The following is a 22693-nucleotide window of genomic DNA, read 5'->3' on the forward strand; positions in this document are numbered from 1 at the left end:
GAAGATCTTTGGGACCAGTTTGTTTAAATACAGGTTTAATCTGTTCAGCTGTTATTTTTTTTTCAAAAGTAGTCTTTTCTTTTATATATATATATATTTGAAATACATGTTGAGTTAAAGGAAGTGTTTAAGTGGTGTTAATTTTTTTTAATAAAAAAATACTTCTGTTATCTGTATATGTTAAATTTGTGGATTAATTTACAATTTGTTATTACATTATATTATTTGAACTGAAGTATATACTGAAGTTTTACTGCATTGTTCATTTTGTATAAATCAAGAAGAATTATTTTAATTTTCTATTTTGAAATTAAGCTTAATTAGATCTATTGCTTAATGATCTTGAAAACTCTGAAATCATTAGACAAAAGAGTATTTTCCATAGCTAATAAAATATAAATTTACTTTAGCGAGTATTCTTTATTGTTTTGATTAAAAATTTATACCACCTATCGGTTTTATGTATTTTCTCCCCCGTTAGTTAGGCAGTGGTAACATTGATTTGGCCAAGACATTGTGCAGATGCAGCAAAATTTCTCATCTGCAGGTTTCTAAATTCTATAGGAGATCTGCTTGGCCTTCAGTTTTTTCTCACTAATCCTCCACTAGAAAGTCTTCTTTGTTACTTTGCCTCTATACACTGATTGCTTGAGATAAAATGACCAAGAAGTTAAATAAGAAAATTCAAGGATAACTTTGCTTCAAAGTGACAGCTGTCCCCATTAGCAGTTGTAAATACTGACTACAGCACACACCAACAGTGCCATGCATCACTTGCCATCATGTTTCTGATTGCAGTAGCCATTAGTCATTGAAGGATTCTATGATATTGTGGCTTTTTAATTGCCTCTAATTAAACTGCTTTATTATTTGCATTTCTGTTAACGTGAAACTTGTGTTCAGGTAATGGTTTACTTTGTTGTAATAGTGGAGTCATTCCCCTGGTGCTGTGAGCTCTTAAAAATTAGCAGCTTTCCTTGAACTTGCATAAATTGGTTTTTCATTACACAAAAAACTTATCTACCTAGCAGTTGACCTTTCCTAGACCTTCTTTCTCAAAGCAAAATAATGTTGTTGGTAAGGAAAAAAAAAACCAAACCAACCCATGTCTACTTCTTCAGTCATTCGCTCTTTTTTTCAAAATATTTCATTAACTGAACATGGATTATGAAACCTGAAAACCAGTGGATTTATGCAGAAAACCGATTGTACTTTTAAAAGTAAGATTTCACCTCTTGATGGCTTTTTTCTTCTTTCATATACATGCATTGAGTGCTTGAAAAAAATATTGTATTTCTGAAAGGCAATGTAATGCTGGTCTAAAACTTTTCAATTTTTGGAGATTTTATTTATTTTTATTATTCTAGTAGTTTATAAGTAGTAATTGTGTTCTCTGAGAACCCTGAGAAAGTCTTACAGACAGTTTCAGCTTGCAGAAGTCTTTTTATTTTGATAATCAGATAGGATTGAAAATAATTGCTCCTTAGTAGAAATAGTCAAAGAAATTTTGCAAGCATTAATAGCTTCAGTTGCCATTTAACTTATTGGAATGAAAATTAAAACAAGTACCCATTAATTGCTTTATTGTGTTGAATTTTGATGTTGATTCCATGCAGTATTTAAATAAAATATTGTAAGTCTAAAAAGGTTTTTGTATACTTACATATATATGTGAACAAATATTTTTCAAGCTTTGTTCTCACAATGGTATAAAAATATTTCTAAGTCAGATCTTGTGAAGTCATTAATACCAAAAAAAGGATTTTTCTCATGTATGCTTATCTTGCTGTGCAAACAGCAACACCAGAGACTTTAAAGACAGCTTTAAGTATACATTGATTATTTGCAGGTTTATTCTGCCTTTGTGAGCACTTTGAAGTGTAAACATCTAATTCTGTAGAAATGTAATTCTGATGTTATGCAAGCTCAAAACATTTATTACTAAAATTCATTTCACACAACTTATTCCCCATCATCTGTATTTTCTGTATACTCAGTCATTTGGAGTTTTTCCATGTGTATTGTTACCATCTCCTTTGGACTGAGTTCAGTAAGCTCAGGATGTGAGCAAGGCAGCTACATGAGCAGTATGATCTCACAGAGACAGCCACATAGCCTAAATTGCACTAGTCCTGTCCAAGTTCTGCTTACCAGTCTTTTTCAGAGAAACAGAAAAAGAAAATAAAAAATTATCTATAAGCAGTCACTGAAATCTAATCTAAAGGTGCTCCTAGGACAAGTTAAAAATATTATTAAATGTTTCTGTAAATATTTAACTTGCCCTGGTACTTAAAAAAGAAAAATATGTTTGCTCAGTGGCACCATCAAAAATCTGAAAGACACTGTCTGGTGACTCGTGATATTCTGATCTTTTTCTTCATTCAGCATCTTTCAGTAGATGATTCATTTCATCTTTCACCCTGAGGTGAACAAGATGGATTGTGATATGTTGTTCATCATAAGGAAGAGGTCATGCCCTCCAGCTTGATTATTTGAAATAATTTTGTTTGACCTATTTTTATTTTTGGGCATGAAAAATACATGCTGTGTACTTTTAGAAGATGAAAAAAAATGCCATTAATCAAAAGATAAGTCCTAAACCCAGTCAAGCTACTAGGCTTTAAAATAAATGATGTTTACTTTCTTGTCACCTGAGTGCTGAGCTTGCTGTGTTTCACTGTTATCTATTTTAAACCCTCAAAATTTCCCAGAAATTTCATCCTGGATTAAAATTTGCAGCTTTTCTTGTGTCTTCCTAAATTCAGTAGGTAAAAAATGAGCAGGTAGGAATTCAAATATGACCATATATCAAAGGTTTTATTTTATTTTTTTTCCCTAGACAATAAAGCAGAACCCTGTTGGTTGCAGTTACACAACATTAAACGGAGGGGGGAATGATGACAGTGTAATATGTAGTAATTTTTTTAGTCAGGAAATATGTGAGACCTGAACATTTTCAAAGTGTTTTCTGAGAGCTGCTCTGTGGAGAGTAGCAGAGGAGATCTGAAGCCTGTCAGGTCAGCTGTAAAATGCATCTGATGTCATCAGAGCTGAGTCTCCTCAGTGGTAAACGTGGTAATCAATTGAATCTGCTCAGGGATATGCTAAATTGCTTGGAAGGTGAGTTATGTGGTGGAAGAAGAGAAGTCTACAAGAAAGAGAAGGTTCATTCAAGTGAGGAAGGCAGATTACTTTAGATAACACAATATTTTTTTCATATTCTAGCTACCATATCTATTTAGCAGGAAAATGCTTAATGCTGTATAAAATGTACATAGCCCTTGTGCATTTTTGGGGAGTTTACCACATGCTGGCTAGCTACTCTAGCTCATTTTTTATCTTTTTTTAATTACCCAGTCAATATCCTGGAAGACAGGACTAGCATGAGCTATTTTTGTACCGATTCCTACTCATAATTTCACACACTCCCAAAATTAATATAGATTGGTATCTAATACTGCAGTTTGCATCCAAATCCATCTTTGTAATAACAGCTGCATAAGGTCTTTCTTGGAAAAAGTCTGTGCTTTCTAAATGCTAATCACCTCTATTAAAATGAACAAATTCAAATTGTAATGAATTTTAAATACGCGTAATTGTGCATTGACTTGAATAATTTAAGAGAGGCAAAAAATCCCAACTTCTAATGTTGACATTTTGACAAAGGCACACAGTTGTCCAATTAAGGTTCAAATTGACTTTGTCGTTAGAAGAATTTATTTCAATAAACAGCTACTTAGAAGTCTTAAATAAGTAAAATGAGTGTTTTGAAATAAGCTGTGTCTATTAATATGTAGGACTGGATGAAAAAATGGATGGGTGAGACAAAATGTGTCTCAGGATTAGTAGATTATAACAAGAAGAAGAAACCTGGAAAAGCAATACGTAGTTCTTTGCCTGTTTGGAAAACTATCCTGTATCCACATGTAGCCATCATTTTTCAAACCTGTGGAGGGAGTAAAGGCAATAAGCGGTCAATATAATCCTGATTTATAGCAAGATCTGGTATGTCTCATTGGGAATGTCCAAAGTTTTCCCATGGGATGCTGTTGGATGTAACATAAATTGCCTGAAGGTTTTTCAAACAGCACTGTTAATTTTGGACAGAGCTCTGTGTATGTCCAGGCAAGTTTTGTTACTGTAAGCATCTGTTTTTGCTCTGATTCTGATTTTGTTTGCTAAGAAAGCAAATGTACTCTGTTTTCAGTCTTTGATACCAGTTTTCATGTTAAAGCAAAAAAATCATCTTCCGTAATGAAGAAATATTTTCTGTTTTCTCTGACACTTTAAGACCTGATAATATTTCCTCAATTTTTGTGTGGTCATTTCAAAAATAGAACAAGACAAAGCCAAATGGAAAAACCTATTCTCAGCCTTGGTCTGGTAGCAAGAAGACAATACGAGTTCGTACACAGAAGAAAATTAAAATGTGAGATAAAATCCATGTGCAATCTCAGATTGAATAATCTGTCTGTAGTTAAATGGTTCAAAAATATGAAGGCAATCATTAGAGCTGTTAGTGATAGCTCTAAAGTTTTAGTGGACGTTGTTTTTAATGAAGAAGAAAAAAATAATTCACCCAAATTATAAAAAAAAACTATGTAAAGTCTATCAGGCTTTTTACAAACCTAAAATATGAAAAATAGGATAGGAGACATTTTAACTGAATTTATAATAGGGAAGAATTTTTCTAGCATCCATTCAAAATTCTGTGTGGTTTGTTGACTTTGAACATTTTCTTTTACTCAGTGAAAAAATCCTAAGCCTTTTCCTAAGCTAATTCCTAATGAAGAATTAGGAAGACACCTAATTCCTAAGCAGAACTAGTTTTTCCAATGATTGCATTATGACCACCCTTTTTCTTCCATTTTTTCCCACATTTCCATTGTGGTTTTTAGTGTTTTTCTGCTGGCAAATGACTATCATGAATTTTTAGACCACACAGAAAATGATTTTTAAAAGTACAGAGAAATTTATATTAAAACCAGGTTAGAGAGTGTTATCTGAGTTTTTCATTGCTCATTACTTCCCTCTATGTTGTCTGACATATTTATTTGTCTTCTGATTCCATGTACATCCTGTTGCCCTACAGCGCAGTTTCGCATAGTGAGTGTATCAGACTTGCAAGATAAAAAGCTGTCAATGCATCTGTTCTGATCTTTGAATTGCCTCACAAATTTTCTTGTATTTTTGTCTTACTATTCTTCCTCCAATATAATGAAATCTGTGTAAAAACCCTGAAAAGTCTCTCTGATAGTCAAGGCTATTTAAGTCATTTTTTAAGCAATATATTGGACTGATATAAAATATGGCAATTTATCTTTCTTGATTAGGATGTCTGTGTGATTTAAGAACATATTAAATTACAAGATTATGGATTTTTGACTGAAGAAATTGTCCTGTTTAATTTATCATTTCAATATAGATTTTTTTAAACTGTCCATGATTTAACTCATAAACCATAATGACTTATTGAATCTTTGTTACTGAATCAGCAGCCTCTAAGTTAACTAATTTGTGTCACCATTTGATTTTGAAGAATGAGCTGCTTGAAGTAAGTTAGAAACCAGGATTGAAAAAATTATTTTTCAAGTGGAATGTGAATCATAAATAAAATCTGATTTCACCACCTCTGCCACATTTGTTGATAACAATCAGCAGTTTTATAGGGACTCAAAAAAAATGATAAGATTAAAAACTAACTAGATTTTTGAACTTATAAAGGAGCATGCTATGAACTTTCTATGATTAACATTTATATCCATTCATCATGTATCTGATCCTCTAAGCATTTTTTTTCAGAAATCAAATTTCTAGAATTTCTGGAATTTCTGGAATTTCATGGGGTGCCATATGTGCCAAGTCCACATGTGCAGCTACACTGAGATATAGTCCAGAACTCTTAAGACATATATCATGTTTATCCAATATTTCAGTTCATATATAAGCATGAACTATTAATTTTTTAAGTTACAGTTCCTTTCCAGTAAATAAGTTTCTTTAAGTTCTTATAGGTCAAAGCTTTTTTAGAAGTCAGAAGGTGTCCCAGTAGCAGAAATGTTTCAAAAATGTCACCTATTTAACCTCAGAAGTAAAAATTTTCAACAGTTTCTCACTTTCATTACAATTGCAATATTTAATTTCACACATTTAATATGTTTAGATAAACTGAGATCACTTTAGGAACTTAAAAGTTATCATAGTTCTCAGAGTTATCTATTAAAAGAGCTGGGAAGTATTTGTTTCATTTTGCCTTGTTTTCCAGAATATAACCTGTACTATTTTAATCCACACATGTGGATATGCACATATACTCAAACAGATTTGTGTATGTTCCTAATTATAATCATACAGCCTTTGCTTGACAGTTCCTCTCTATGTTGAAGAGTAGGTATTGAGTCTGCAGGAGAAATGCTTTTCTGTTAATAAAACTTCTGGCACAGCAGGTTGTCTGGAAAATCAATCTAATTTTTCCTCATGATCTACAGAAGCAAGGGAGAAATATCTAAGGGACCAATTACCTTAAATTTCATGGCTACTTTAGTATTGAGTCAATCAAATGTGGAATATCAATACATCTGCACAGCATGGGTGACTGTATCCTGTTATCTTGATGAATAGTAGGTGTAGAAATATGAAAGACAAAAACACTAAGGAGGGATTACATACAGTATTACAGTGATATTAAATATCATCAGGCAAGATGATATCTTACTGTGTGTCCAATTTGAATGAAAAAAATCAAGATGAAACTGAATGAATTCAATTGAATTAATTCTGAAGCATAGATGTCTCAATCCCTGGAAATTAGAGATCATGCATTTTCTTCCAGTTATAGACAGAAAAATGTGCCAAAATTCTGCACATGGTAGTACAATTGGTTCATACTTAAATACCTGTTCTGTGTAACCCACCTCAGCCACCAGATCTAGAGACTGCAATCAAGTCAGAGGGATGAGGATCTTATTTATGGATAGCATATGAAAAAGCAGAAATTAAAGAAATTTGAATTAACATTGAATTGAAATAATTAAAAACTTTTCTTGCTTTACCATTCAATTATTAGTTTGGGTTTCTTTTTCCTTCTGAATAATTCTTCATTCAAGAACTAATGAGATTTCATTAGTCTTTTTAGTTATTCCATAACAACACAGTGTTTAGCACTCTTTTTGATTGTTGAATATTGTGGTACAGACCTGTCTTCTTTTTGACTTTTATAAACATGTTTAGTCACCAAACGAGCAGATATTTCAACACATGTTCTTCATTGAACCTGAGACTATCTGACAGCTTTAGTGTTTGATATTGACAAAATAATTAAGTACTGAGGTGTCACTGTAGTATGAGAAAAATGGACCTTCTCCCTGTCTCTGGTTATAGACCATAAAATATCCAATAAACTGTGAAAGAGACTAGTAGTGTTGATTTCATACAAGAGGATTTTGAAAAAGCCAGTAATTTCCAGTGTGTTACAATTAAAAAAAAAAAAAATAAATACAATCTCCCCCATGCCCCCAAAAAAATAGAGAGAAAAAGAAAAACAATAGACAATAGACCCACTATTCCTTTTAATGCATATTCCATGAAGAAAAGTTGCTAAAAATTCTTTGCCCAAAAGTAAAGAAATAATCTAGTGTAAATTCCTTTTCAAAAAGTACACAGCATTCAAAATCTGGGAGGATAAAACATGCAGTAAAAACATTAATTTTAGGCACATTCATACCATTGGTGTACTTACTGACTTATTGACTTTTTTACCTTTTCCTTACATAATTATTACCATTTTCCTTACATGATTATTACTGACATTTAAGACAGAGAATGTCCCATATTTGCTTTGTTAGTGTAGAAATTGGTTTCACAGAGAGATTTAAAAATAGATCTATCCCATTAGCAGCACTGTATGAAATATGGGTTGAACTATTTTTCATAGCAGTAGTGTACCTGTGCACACTGTATTTTATTACTAATGGCATGGTTATAAATCAAATGTTCCATGATGTCTACTCCCTATTCAGTGGTTCTCCAGAAGTTGTCATAGTGGTGACTCATACTATTCTACTCTTTAAGGATTTGATTTAAATAACTCAGACTTAATAGGATAGGTAGGAAATTACATCCTACTGTGAGTTGGAATAAGTTCTAGTTCAAGCATGTGTGTCAGAAGATCTGCAGGTAGTGGTAAGAGTCTGCAGCACTCTGGTTACTTCTTAGCTGTAGATGAAATCTCTTCAAAATAGTGACTGAAAACAGTCTGCTAATCTCCTATTTATAAGCAAAAAGGTTCAAAACTCATACACAAGAGATTTTCAGAGAGTAAAAAAAAATTGACATTAATTGGAACTGAAATTTGCAAGATCATATTGTTTTATGTGAACTTGCATGTGAGCATCCATGTTGCTATGTAATAGCAGTTGATTGACTCAGGATTCCTGAGTTCACTGGCATTAAATTTCACTGACATGATCGGTCAGCAAATATGCAGAATACACCTTTAACACCCCTGGAGTATGTGGTTTAGTTTTTTTGTTGTTGCTAGTAAAATAAGTATTTCTTGTCATGTTTTTGCATTTTCCTACCAGGCATCCTTTATATAAACTGCCAGTGTACTGTATTGTGTCTGGGGTTCAAGGTTTGCAGCTATGTTAAATTTGACAGACATCAGTTTAGGCACGTGAAATACTTGCAACACAACAGAATTTCTGAGAAATTCTCAACACTGTTGATTTTTTTGTCAGATAGTCTACATGGGCTGGACGGAAGAACGGGAACAAGACTCCCTTCAGGACCGAATGTACACACCAAAGTTTCTAGCACTGAGGGGATCTTCCCTGTATAAATTTATAGCACCTCCTGTAAGTATGCTCCTCATGCTTAGTGGGAATAAATGTTATTGAATAAAATAATGTCATGTAATGTGTACAAGTCTTTCACAATGAGATCTCTCTCATTGGGCTAACAGGACTGCAACTAACAGCATTGAAAAGTTCCAGGGGGTGTGGTGTAGAAGTGATAGAAAACAGCTCTTCATCAGATGATTGGGTATATAGCAAGAATTTATTTTCCCCCACTTGAATGAACACTTATAAAAATAAAAGAGAAATCTGCTCATGTTAAAAGGGAGCTTTTAATTTTCCCATGGCAGACAGAACAGGCCCAAAGCAAGATGGTTAGATTTAAACTGAACAATCATTCTAGTGAAACTTCTGAGATTTGGGAAAACATCAAAACTTTTCACATGCTGTGGAGATGGCAATATATTTCTATTTAGATTCCATCCTGAACGTAAGTTTTTGCTTCTTAAGAGCACTAAAAGGAAGGTAGGGAATCAAATGAAAATGTTTAAGTTAAATATCTGAATTGGAATCTCACTGGAAACACTGGGTAAAATTTTAACATTCATCTTATATTCAGTAATTTACTTTCTTACAATGTTACGGTGCATCTAAGCTGCAGTAAAAATCCTCTAGCTAACTTTTAAGCCAGTTGCTAAGGAGACAGTCGCAGTCCCATGCCTGCAGCAGGAAGAGTCATGTGGATTAATTTTTCCTGTTTATTGGGTGACCTTTCTGACTGCTGCTAAACCCTGTGTTTGTCAGATCCAGGCTGTAGCTCCTTCCTGCCTGAAACAGAATCATCGAATAGTTCGCGTTGAAAGGGAACATTAAAGGTCATCTAGTCCAACCTCCCTACAGCAAGCAGGGACATCTCCAAGTGGAGCAGGTTTCTCAGAGCCTGTCTAACCTCGTCTTCAATGTTTTCAGAGATGGGGCATCTGCTGCCTCTTGGGGCAGCCTCTTCCTGAGGTAGTTCAAAGCCATCTTGCAAATCTTTAGATTGATCATCGTAACTATTGGTGTTTGTTTAGCAAAACGTTTAAAAACATGAGAAAGACATGGGGAATGGAAGTAAGTAGGAGCTGAAAACTTCATGGGTTCAATGTTTTCAGACCAGGATCTTGGCTCTCTCAGGTCTATTAATGGAAGCTTGGCTTTTTTTTGGTGGATATTTTTCAGGATCAGATTAAAATGTCAGATTATGCTAACAAGCACCTTAATTCAAAACCAGCTCTCCTGTCTTTGCCAGACCTACTTGAGCATTTGATGCCTTTCAAGTAAAACCAACTCCATTCTGGGTACTAGACAGAATCAGAATCAATGATGAGAAATCCTGTCAATACAAAACAGGAAGATTATTCTTTTTTAAGAACTATGGAAGTTCTTAATGGAAGAGACCACAAGCCTCTTTACTGAAGAATCATGAATTTATAAGAACAATATAGTTGTAGAGGGTAAATGTCTGATGGGCAGTGATTAATGGATGTGAAAGGAACATGTTCACATGGTGATGTAAGGAAAATTTTGGCAAGCTGCTACTGTATAAGGCAAGAAATCTATCCTCCGATTTTTGTAGCTCTTGTTTCAGCTCAGCTGCAAGCACAAAATGAATTTGTATTGTCAGATTCTGGTTCCCAATCTAAAATAGAAAAACTGTTCAAATGCAGAGAAAAATATTTTCTCTTCATGGAGTAGGAGGGAAGCAGAATGATAACCGTGCTTTTTTTAGGACAGAGGAAGAATTCCTACAGAGCTCCCTTAAAGATTTAGAATGTTTGGGTTAGAAGGGATCTTAAAGGTCATCCAGTTCCAAAATGTAATGTATATAATAATTCCACATGTCTAAATTCCTATTTTCTATATGCAAACTTTTTACACATACAGTTATGTTTGCTATTCTGCAGGTTTGTCTCTTCCAGGGATTAGAAAAATATTATGAACAAAGTTTCAATGACAGTTTCAGAGCTTCTTTTTAAGAGATGTATAAAATGTAGTTAAAAGAAAAACTGTTTTAATTACATGTGCAGTATAAACTACTTAGACAAAGTTGTTTTCTGAGATGTCAGAAAAGAGATGTCCTGCAAACTTTCTAAACCAGAAAATGAAACAAAAGTATTTCCCCAGTCTCTGCCAAAATCTAACATATTAGGGAAGCACGTGTTTAAATTATGTCTATCAACAGCCTCCCCCTGCCTCTTTTTTTATCTGTTTGATCAATAGTACTTCTACTTCAGATAAAAGAGCAATCCTAGTGTTTCTTATTTGCATTTTGAAATTTTTAAAGACAATTACTTCTATAGTATTATTTTTTTCTATTATTTCCTGATACATTTCTTTCTTTATAAATATTAATTGTATCCAGTCTGGTAGGTTTCAATATAGTCCAATTTATAATTTGAAATTTACTCGAGAAAGAGCCACTAACACCCTTTCTTTTGCTACTCAGTATTTTAAATTAAAACATCAAAAGTGACTGGTGCAGCAATTTCTATTGGCGTCTTAATTCTACAGTTGCTTTTGCTTTGCACATATATTTACACAGAAAGAATTTTGGTTTGACCTGAAAAGAAGTCCCTTTACAGGTACAAACAAAAGCAGGAAACCAGGGCAGAAGAGGGAGCACTTATATTTTCCCCCAAAGTATGGAGCCTATTGTAAATTTTTAAGCATAGCTCCAAATGACTTTGTTCTTCAGGAGCAACAGTATTGACTTTTCCTCATAGCACAATATGACTTCACCTGGTGTGATGGGGTGTTGTGGGCTCAGTGGGGCTGTAGCAAGACTCCTCTCCCCATTTTTCTGTTCATGGTGAGAAATTTATCTTTTTGTCCATAGGAGAAAGAGTAGCTTTGCGGTTTAATACCCTCAGTTCAATAAGATAGTGAAGACTGTATTTGACAATGACTTCAAACAAAGAAAATCCTAATAGAAGAGTAACTATGCCACTGTATTTTTGAACTTTTCCTTCCTGCCTGTGATTTCCCTAAAGGACTTTCCATTACAGTAATGTTTATAACTAAAAATGAGTTAGGGATAGAATTTTCTCATACAACATCAAAATAATTTTGATCTATTAATGATTATTTTCAGTTTAGATAAGAGATAAATTGACCTCATAGAATATTTTGTTCCTTGGGCTCTGGAAAGTATTTTATTAAACATTTTTCAAAAAGTTCATCTTGAATCTTGTAGAAGCAGTAACATATGTTTTCATCAACCTCTTCATTGTGCCTAATAAATTTAATGATACAGCTGTCTTCCTTTGGATATGGGCCACTGTCCAAAGTGTCTTACCATTAAGATGATTATTCTTTCATTCATAACCTAAATTTCATTCTAGTTTGTGCCTTCTTCTGTATCTTGAAACTTTAAATATTCTCCTGTTTTCTGCTTGCATTTTCTTTGGAAATTTTATACACTGTTCTGATATTGCCTTAACTCTTCCCTTACCGAGTATATTCATCTATCCCTTTCTGTCTCATTTAAGTCTTAACACCTACCCTTCCATGATTTAATTTAATTCTTTTATATATATATATGCATTTTTTCTGTGTAAAACAGTTGCCTAAAATGTTAAAAAAATAAACAGTTAAAAACAGTTGTGAAGTCCCAAAACAAAGAGGAAACAAAAAAGAGGAAACAATCTATTCTTCAAATCTTAGTTTGTTAGAATTTAGGAGTAGATTAATCTTGGTAAGAAAAAAAAGAAAGTGAATATCTACCTGTGTTGTTTCATGCTTTGTTTTTTTCCCCCTGGATTTCAAGGTGTGTGGGGTAAGTGTTTGGGACATTCCAAGGTTGGAGACTGGTTTTGTGAACTTGCAGACACTGTAGGTGGCTGGGAGCAAATAGCGGCGTGCAGTTACAAGGAGGAAAGTGGTGAGAAACATGTTTTCTAGTAGACAGGGCCCTGGCTCTGTGAGATGAATTCAAGGGCTGTATCCTCTCAGGATCTCACTGCAACCCCTGCAAGTTCCCAGGGGAGGTTTCGTTTTGCAGAGAGCAGTCTGCATGCAAAGGAGCTGCATTGTAAGGACAGGGAAGATGTCTCCTAAGCATTGCCTGGATGGAACAGCCTACTCCCTACTGGTTGTTCCTTCGAGGCAGTGCTTGGCCTTTCTGAATTTATTTTAATCAATGCAAATAGTTTAGGGAATTTTTTTTTTCTTAATAAACTTAATTATTGAAACCAACAAAAATAACTTTTTTTTTTCTGTTTATTTTGTGTTTTGTTTGTTTTTTAAAGGTCACAACCTGGGATTGGACACGAGCTGAGAAAACATTTTCAGTTTATGAGATAATGTGCAAAATTCTCAAGGTATGATAAGAAAGTATAAAATAAATTACCACTTTGACAGACAAAAGCATAACACTAACTACTTTGCAAAGAGAGATCTATTTTTTCCCTTTAAAGTGAAATATCAGAAGTCCTGATGTCAGTAGATACAGACTCAAACTAGAAGGCATGGAAAAAATTGGAAATAAACTGATTTTGACTAGAAAAGTACCTATTTCTCCATAATGCTTATGGGGTTTACAGCTCCACTTTAATGTCACATTTAACTAGTGTAGCATTTCTTTTCCTAACTGAGGACCTAAAGAAACAGTGATCAGTTTGGTTGCTTTCAAATATGTTGATGGAACTAATAGCAGCTGCAATGTATGATTTCACTAGGACTGAGAGCAGAATCTTTGAAATATGCAATACTATTTTGAAAAGTTTTGTCCTATTTTTTCCATTTTCTTCAGTCTTCCTGAAGTGTAATAAAAGGGACAAGATAATGATACATGTTTAGAAAGTTAAAATTATGAGTAGCAAATTAAATAAGACTATTATTGTACATAGTTTTTAATTTTTAATTGTGAATTAAATCAGAATTATTTTATGTGGTCTTCTCTCTGTTTTAAAAACAGTGAAAAACAGATGTCCAAAATTTCTTAAATGAGAAGGAAAAGAGATGCCTTCTTCTATTCATTTGAAGTGCTTTCTGGTTTTTTGGGGACCAAATTATGTAAAAGATAATTTTAACATTTCTCTAGTTTTATCTAGGCAGAGACAGACTAGTGTCGACAAGAAATATGAAAATACTATGCTTTTAAAAATTTTTTCCCACTGGAAAGACCTTTTACTGACATAAATGGTACATTTCTCAGGTTTTGTAGGTCACATAGGTGTGCTACATTTTCCTTAGGGAGGCAGATTAAAGTGGGAATGGCTCAACAGAATTCAGAAACTTTTTGCACTTGAGACTTCAATAGAAAAAAAAATAAATCAAAAAACAACCACAAAACCAAATATATAGTCTGACAAAATCCACCTTCCTAGCAATCTGAACAGAGAAGTGAAAAGTTTATTTTGCCACTGTTGGCTGTGAGGTCTGGAGTTGTATCAAGGAGTAGAACATCCCACATGCAACACATGCCATCACTGTGTTATGTCCTTCAGTTACTGAGTGCATGCAAATATTGGCTCCTTAGAAGTGCTCATGTTGGGAGCTGAGTAACAGGACAAGTTGTTCACTCAGTGAAGGCATTGCACTGAGGGTGTAAATGAACAATGCTCTAAGAACACAGTCAGCCTTTGGGAAGGTTGAAAAATGCCACTTCTCACATGCACTTTTTTTTCACCCATTCTCTTTGGTAACCTCTGATTGCTTCAGGCCTTGGGCTTAATGCAATAAGCATCAAGGTAGCTCTTTGTCAGAGAACTGAGCACTTTGGAGCTAGGGTGACTCTTCCTTATGACTTATCCAAAGATTTTTTTTATACTTTTTGAATAGAAATTTCTGGAATGCGTGCCATATAATTTTCTGTAATTTCAAGGTCCTTCTACTTTTAGCCATTTGCATTTGTTGATGCTCTTCTTAAGTCACTTGCAATTTTAGCCATTTTTCTTTTCCCCTCTTTTTTCTATGTCTCCTATTCTTGTATACCAATACATTGGATTTTTGTTCTTTTTCTTTAATTTCTCAACCATGTAGTAGAAGTTATTACAGCCAAGGAGACAGTTCACAAAGCAGTAAAATCTAAACCAGTGCCTTCCTGGCACTGTTGTGTAGAAGCACATAAAAAAGTACAAATATGCTGGGTTTTTTTTTTTTTATCATCCATCCCTCCAAACTTCTGGGAAGATTTTCCAGCCTCAGTCTATATTAACAGAGAAGCAATTCCAGCATAAGTAATAGAAGAATATAATTTATATGTTTCTTTACCACTTTATTGATATTCAATTATTCATTTATTGTCTGTAAATATGGTCAGGCTTATAAAATGCTGAAATGTTCCAAGCAAGTTCTTTAGCTGACAAAAACCTGTAAATAATAAAAACTGGAAGTGGAAAAATCATTGCAGTGGAATTGCAGCTTCTGACATTGGAGCATTAATCTTCACCATGTTCTAGTTTTCTACAGCAGGTGCTATAGAACTTAGCTATGGTTTCACTAAATATAAAAGCAAATAAAACCAAGAAAAACAGCTTCCCATTACACTACTATATTGAACATCTGTAGAAACTCAAGGTTTGTTCAGCTTTTATGCCAGCATCTTAAAAGTCTCCATTTAAGTAATGACTGGTTTTTGGACCCATTTAAACAAGCCCCATGGATATTACTGAACCAGAGGCCACATAAAAATAAAAAAAAAGTTACTGTGGGGTTTTGTGATTACCTTCAAACTTTTTCCCTTTTATAGCACCTCAAACGCTACTTTTGTTATAAATCTATTTGGCTTGGTGAATGACACAGGTTTTCTGGCTAATATTCACTTCAAGTAGAAGGAATTGCAAGTGGGCTGTGCTAACCTTTGCATGAGATAGCTGAGTGAGTAGTGCTTTAGAGTTGTTACCACATAATTTACTAAGCAAAGTGTATCTCTATTACATGGCTTGCTTGCATTTGAATGAGATATTTTTAAAAATTGTCCACATTTGGACTTATATTCATTAGGATGCAGCTGTCACTCAAGGTAGCTGGTATTTTCTCTAGTGTATATTGGCAATTTCAATGACTGTCCCTTGTGCCACAGGGACAGGACTTAACATGTCTGTATGTATTTTTTCTCCATTTTCCACTCAATTGTAACTAAAATTCTGATGAATTTAAACAGTCTGGATTAGAGAGATTTACTGTACCAAGTTTCTCTTTTTAAATAGAATTGTAATTTTACTTAGTTTGAGAGATTTCTCTAAGTTTCTCTTCACGACAGAAGCACTGCAGTGGAGAAAATGAACTACCAGATCCTACTGAATGCTCATTAATATTTTAGTGTTTCAGGATAAGAGAATAATTCCTCTTCTGGTAACAATAAAAATATTGAAACAGTAAACAAATACTAATGTCTACACGCAGTACTTTGTCTACAACAAAGTACTTAACTGATTTAAGCTTCAGGAAAAGTATGTAGTCCAAAGATGTTAAATAAAACCCAAAACTTATCTTCCACCAAGACCAATGTTTTCTTTATATTTACTTGCAAGTGCTTAGTGTTCTTTTTCATCTAGCATCCATTCCAAAGACTGATTCCTTTCACAAAAAATATAGAAGATTGGGATGCCATTTTCAATTGTCACAGTGGCCTTAGTCTCGAGCAGCTACAAGGCAGGATGTTCTGTACCTTGTTCAGAGATATCAGAGATTATTACGTGGTTTATAGCTAGTGGATTCATATTTATTACTCATCAAATAAGTCTATTTTGTTGTAACTGTATACTTTTTTCTTTTATTTTCTGCATCGGATTACAAAGAAAAGGAAGAGAAAGCAAGGCATTGAGTCTGTATTCTGACTTGATTAGGACCTCCTAAATAACCAGGAAGACCCTTAAAATTTGAAACATGAAAATACACTTTAAAAAGCAGTCTTTTCACTGTGTGAAAAATAGTTTTATTGACAAAAATTCAGAAAAATATCATTGAGCCTCTAATTCAGTATTTACAGTTTTAGATAGTAAACAAATAAAAATTTAAAAAACCCCTAACTCTCAAAACCACTTTCATACACTACCATAAAAAAAATGTAATATAAAAAAAGTTCTGTATAAAGTTTACAAACTACCAAATAAAAATACTTATCACATAAATATGAAGCTCTTCATTGTCAAGATTTTGAGGATGAAATAATAATTTTTGACATTAAACCTAAGTAAAGCAAGCTGAGTACAAAAATCCCATTTTTATTTAATTGGTTTAAATTATTCATTGTGAAATAATGGCAAACAGCAGTGGGCTTTGCTTGATGTAAAAGGAGCATTTATGGAGATGCAAATAACTTACCTGGGGGCATAAATTGGTAAGCATATGAAATAATTGATTAAAAATTCAATAGATCTGTTGATTAAGGGGTGGAAGCAGAGAGAAAAGGCACTGAAGAACTCCTTAAGCCTAAAATTAAGCAGGTAAAAACAAAATGAGTAGAAATCAAAGTCAGGCAAGTTAAAATGGCAAAGAAGGTAGGAACTGTAAAAGCTGTGCTGATTAGTCAGCTAAAGGTACCAGTAAAAAGTTGATAGCATTTAAGGCACTCTTTTTTTTTTTTTCCCCAACACAAGTTTATTCAAACTAATGCCAATGGGACAGTGACACAAGCATGTGGATGAAAAATCTGTGATCTGTGTTAAGAAATTTGTCAGGCAAGATAATGTAATGATACCACTTTTGACATGAAAATGTATCTATGAGTCATTTTCAAAAGAACTGCTGGAAGAATTTGCTATCAATAAATAATTCTAATTTATTCTCCCAGAAGCTTGTTTCACCTTATCCTTTATTTTTGGGAGTAAAGCCCTCCTAACAGCCAACTAATTTTTATGTTGCAATTGAAAAATATTCAATATTCTAGAAATGCAGGTAATTCTGTCACTACAGAAAGGCAGGTGGCCTTATCCTTTTCAGTATTTCAAAGCTGATTTAACTGTATATGTCTTTTTTGGTACCTCTTGATACACAATTTTAACATATGTGTTTTGAGAGTGTGTGCATGTGTAAGTGTGTATAATTTAACAAGATTTAAGTACCTTAGATAAATTTGTCAATAGTTTAAATATTTAAACAATTTTTCCGTATAGGGAATAGAAGAAAGTTTGTTACATTTTTTCAGTTAAATTATGAAGAGTAACATAAGAAATTGCACTTCTCCTTTCTTTTTGCTTCAGTAACTTTTGTTCTTCAGCTCATCCAAAAATCTTCATTTAATCATGAGAAAATGCTTTCTATAGTTCAGTCACCTACCTCCTATCTTCAGTGTCATGCAAAAATATTTGGAGATTCACAGTTAGAGCATACTTTATTCAGCATAAAACAGGAAACATATTCAATTGTCAGATCAGCTCTGAAATGAAATGTGAGGATAACTGTGGAAGGCAGTCTATGCTGGCAACATGTCAGGGTAGTGAATCATTGGTGTTTATAGTTAGTACCATTCACATCAGTGCAGCTATAATTTTCTTTCTGTTTTAATCAGGACCAACTTGGTGTCTCAGAAGACTTGTGATTCCTTCCTTATTTTAGCTGTTAGTATGTGTAAAATCCTCAAATGTAGTTATGTTAATTTTTCCCACTTAAATTGCCTGTAATTATGCTGTCCATTTCCAGTAAGTCAAGTATGGGAAAAGGATGATATAAAAAGGATGGGAAACTACTGACAATGTTAATGAATTCAGATAAATTTTAAAAATAATGCCAATAGAGACATAAACATATTAAGTGCAGGTAGAGAACATATTTTGAGGTCTATCATTCATATGGATTGCTCAATGGTGAGACTTGCATCCTGATGTGATTCCACTAAAACACTTCGCACTCAGAATGCTTAAGAGGCAGAAGTAATGAATCCCTTTTATGAATAGGCTCATGCTGCCTCCAAAGAATGTTAGATTTTTCAACTCTGGTTTAGCCAGGTGCTGGTTCTTGGAAAAAAATGCTAAACTGTTGAGTATATGAGTTGAAAGCAATTGAAGTAATTTTCAGTCTTTGGTTTGCCTTCTGTCCTACATTTAAGAGTATCTAATGTTTCCACAGAAAAAAAAGGTCTGTTTCCCCTATAAATAGAATTATAGTTGTCTTCTAAGATAAAAAAAATGGTAATACTCATAAATACCCCCATGTTCACTGGCATCAAAGCTAACACTAGGCTGGCTTCAGTTAGGCCATAAAGAAAACTTCTGCACTGAAATAGAGCTCCTGAAAGGCCATCAAATTTGCACCACTGGGTCTTTTTAGGTGTGAGCTGGTGTGTAGCTGCTCCTACCATGCATAGAGATAGGCACTCGGTGGCTGTGTCTCTGGCCAGATCATACATGTTTCCTGTGATTCTGTCTGTGATTTCAGTTTGTTTCTCCTCCACATGTACATAGTTCTATAAATCCTAATTCATGTTAATCTGGATAAATGTAATGGGCCCTGTGTGTTAAAGGTGGTGTTGCCATAGCTCTGTAGCACCATCTGAGTCTTCTCTGAAAGCAAAGAGGCAGTGTTACTACGTGCATGACAACTACCATTCTCTAAAGGCTCGTTCATTTTTGTGTTTGGTTCAGAAAGGAAGGATAAACAATATTTGAAATGTATACTTATTAAGTAAGGCTTTTCATGTTTTCCATTAACTTTAGAGAGATTTCTCACTTTTTATTGACTCCCCCCCCCACACCCTTGCCTTTTTCTGACATTTCTTATGTAATATTGATATAAACTGTCACATTTTGGCTGAAAAATAAATTACTTGAGTTGGACTGGGGCTGCCAATCTGAGTCTGATCCTTCTTCCTGGAAGAAATAACAAGATAAACACACAGAGGAAAACAAAAAGAATAACAGATACAGAAAATAAATTTTTAAATGACTTCTGCAACCTCTCTGTTTCAGAAATTTTATTCTGTTGCCTGTCTGGTTATGAGACTGACAGCGCTGTTGTGACATCCTTGAAAAACAAAGCCAAATTAACTTTAAATGTAAAGCAAAGGGAATTCTGATAAAGAGCAGAGGTGAGGTGTGAAATATAAATACTGGATAAGGATACTTGGCAAAGACAAGTATATATCTTAAATCCAAGATACTTGGATCTGCAGCTTGAGAAGTTTCCCTCCATTGACTTCATCTAATCAGAGCAGTTCTAAAGATTGGAGCGATTCACAATTGCATTAACTAATATATTCTGCCTATTCAATTATAGTAGATTTTTTGTGTAACATTTTTCTCTAATTTATCAATTTTCTCTTATTTTATGGTCATGGACTTTAATTATTTGTGTTTTTTCCTATCTTTATTTCTGGCTATCGCAATACTTAAAGTTAGCTTGAGATGCTGCAGTTTTATTGTGCAAAGAATTTGTGACTCTAGGAATTCATGCACCAGTGATAATTTGTATTTTTCACCAGAACTGTGTCCCAATCCTTATACGAAATACATCATTCCTGTCTCAGGGACTACTATTCAAAACTTCATTTGGTGCATTCTCTTCTCAGTGGAGGACTAAATGTTGATTACTTTCAACAGCCAGAGCCAGAAGTGAAACCAAAAATATTAATTTCTAAAAAAATCTTTATCTTCTTGTTTTATGATAGGACTTTTTTTTTTACCACAGTCCCTTTTTAATATTTTTCTTAGCACTATTAGCAAGTACATGTAAAATAAATTTTTTTACACATTTGCTTATACAAATTTTCTGACATACTGATGTTCAACACAAATGCTTTTTACTGTGCTACTCTAATGTACTCTCTTCTTGACATAATGTATTGACAAGCTATTTGAGTAAGAAATTCTGTCCAAAGAAGAAAGGAAGCTAAATAAGAAAGAGTATGCAGGCAAGTAGAGAATTCTTTTATTATAATAAAGAAGCAGTTCGGTGGTTAATTTTCCAAACTTTTATTAAATCAAGTTTAATGCCTTTTCCTGACAATGTCCTTCATGAGGAAGACCTCTAAAAGATCTTTTCCTGCCTTTAAAACAAAGACATTTAAACCTGGGGAAAAAACACAAAAACTGATTCAAGTGAGAATGAAAAGAACTTTTCTTCTATGTAATTCTTTTGTCCACTTCTACTGTTGAGTCAGGTGATTTTTCTCTTGTTGAAGACGTGCATAGACAATTCAAGGAAATGCAGAGTATCCTGTTCTCACATACTATGTCCAATAGGACAACTCCTAGCAGCAGAAAATATAGGGAAGGTTCTCTTCCTGTATGCCGTGGGGATGCGGCATGCTCAGTATGAAATCTTCAAAATGGTAACAGTCAAATTTTGCCCAGAACAACTAAGTTTTTTTGGTAAATCTTAACTTTTCTTCCCAAGGGCAGCAGAAGTGTCCCTGTCCCTGAATCAGCCATTGCTAGTCCAAAGAACAGAAGTCCCAAGGCATCCCAAAAAGCAGAATTGGGGACCAATGCTTCTTTGTTTATTTCTTTCTTTTTAACTGGGACAATCCAATTTAATTCCTTTTTCAAATTTATTTTACAGAACTGATTTAGCTGCTTTAACCATAATATAAAATGCAACAATATCCTCAGGCAGACAACTAACATGGGAAAAGAAAATCAGCTGCAATTATTTAAATTTGAGAAACTACTTTAAAAAGGAGTCAGAATGGAAAGATAGGACCACATTGCTATCCATTATCATTATATTTATTCTTATGGGATCTGTTCTTAAACTTAGTTTCCAGTAAATAAGGTCTCAAAGTTTGGAGAGGTAAAATACCTCAGTAACTCTCCAAAGGGATGATCAGTGCATTTTTTAGTATCCATTTGTAATTATATTCATCTCTGATTTCTCTCTAACAGAAAATAACCACCTCTTTGGAAAGTATTAGAATAATTTATTTATTCAAAAGATTAGTCAATTTTATAAACATTTTGAAAATTTTCCTCATATGGCAAAAAAATAGACAAGTTTCTCAGTAGGGTTCATTAAGAAATAGACACAATTATGGCACTGACTCAGAGGAAACCTTTCAGACTCCTGATTCAGATGAAGGTCTTCAAGACTCTGCCTTTTCCTATTCTGTCTTTTAATCAGGCAGAATAGGAAAGTGATCCAAGCTTACTGCTGACCCTAATGGAATACAGGGAATGATCCTTTCTATTTCTCTCCAGCCATCAGACAGATCTTTCTAATGGAAGTTTAATTGAAAGTAAAATTTATCCTCCAATTATAAACAGTTTTCCCTTTCAGTAAATGTACTTTTTGTAAAATCTGAACGTCAAAATATATTATGTCCAGTTTTAGTTTGGCTGCAATTCTATGTTTACTTAAATATGTGTATATATACACCTGCAATTTCAATGGTTTTTTTTTGCACTTAACAACAAAATTCTGAAGAGTCCAAATAGGATTAGCTATGTACAGACACATGCCTGCATAGATATTTTTCATTTATTACTTGAGTAATGAGGATATGTTGTAGAAGCCGTGTCTGTTTTTCACTCTGGAATGAATCTGTTCCCTGCTGCCTGTAAATGCTATTAGAACCATCACCATAGCAACTAATGGTGATGCTCAAGCAAATTGTTCCCAAAATTCCAGCTGAAGAAGTAGATCATTATATGCCCTTAGAAAGAAGGGTGTATGTTTATGTAGCCAAAATTGATAGGTGAAAGGAGACACAAACAGTAAAACAATCAGGGCACTGATGCCAGCAAGTGTAAAGGCATGGTGTGATTCATTTTTACAGTTGCTTTGGAATTATTGCACAAGAAAATGCTTTTTATCTTCAGGGAATTTAGGTGCTAGGTTTGAATCTTGTTTATGATAGGACAGATTTCTTTTGGCAGAACTGTCTAAACTAGGTAACAAAGAAAACAGGTTTTGCTTGTTTTCTCAGTCATGTATTTTGAAGAACTGTTATAATTAATGTGAGAGATATGAATACTTAC

General features: G+C 33.8%; 1 protein-coding gene across 2 annotated transcripts in view; it reads left to right on the forward strand.

The window, feature by feature from the left end:
- The window catches only part of SNTG1 (syntrophin gamma 1), a 318531-nt gene that overhangs the window by 257576 nt on the left and 38262 nt on the right, over nucleotides 1-22693 (forward strand). For both annotated transcript variants that reach the window (XM_015619338.2, XM_033512256.1), the window contains 2 exons: nucleotides 8739-8855; nucleotides 13085-13156. In XM_015619338.2, the coding sequence (XP_015474824.1) occupies nucleotides 8739-8855; nucleotides 13085-13156 (189 nt within the window). The remainder of the gene's footprint in view (nucleotides 1-8738; nucleotides 8856-13084; nucleotides 13157-22693) is intronic.

Source organism: Parus major, chromosome 2, assembly GCF_001522545.3.
Source record: "Parus major isolate Abel chromosome 2, Parus_major1.1, whole genome shotgun sequence".
Taxonomy (NCBI): Eukaryota; Metazoa; Chordata; class Aves; order Passeriformes; family Paridae; genus Parus; species Parus major.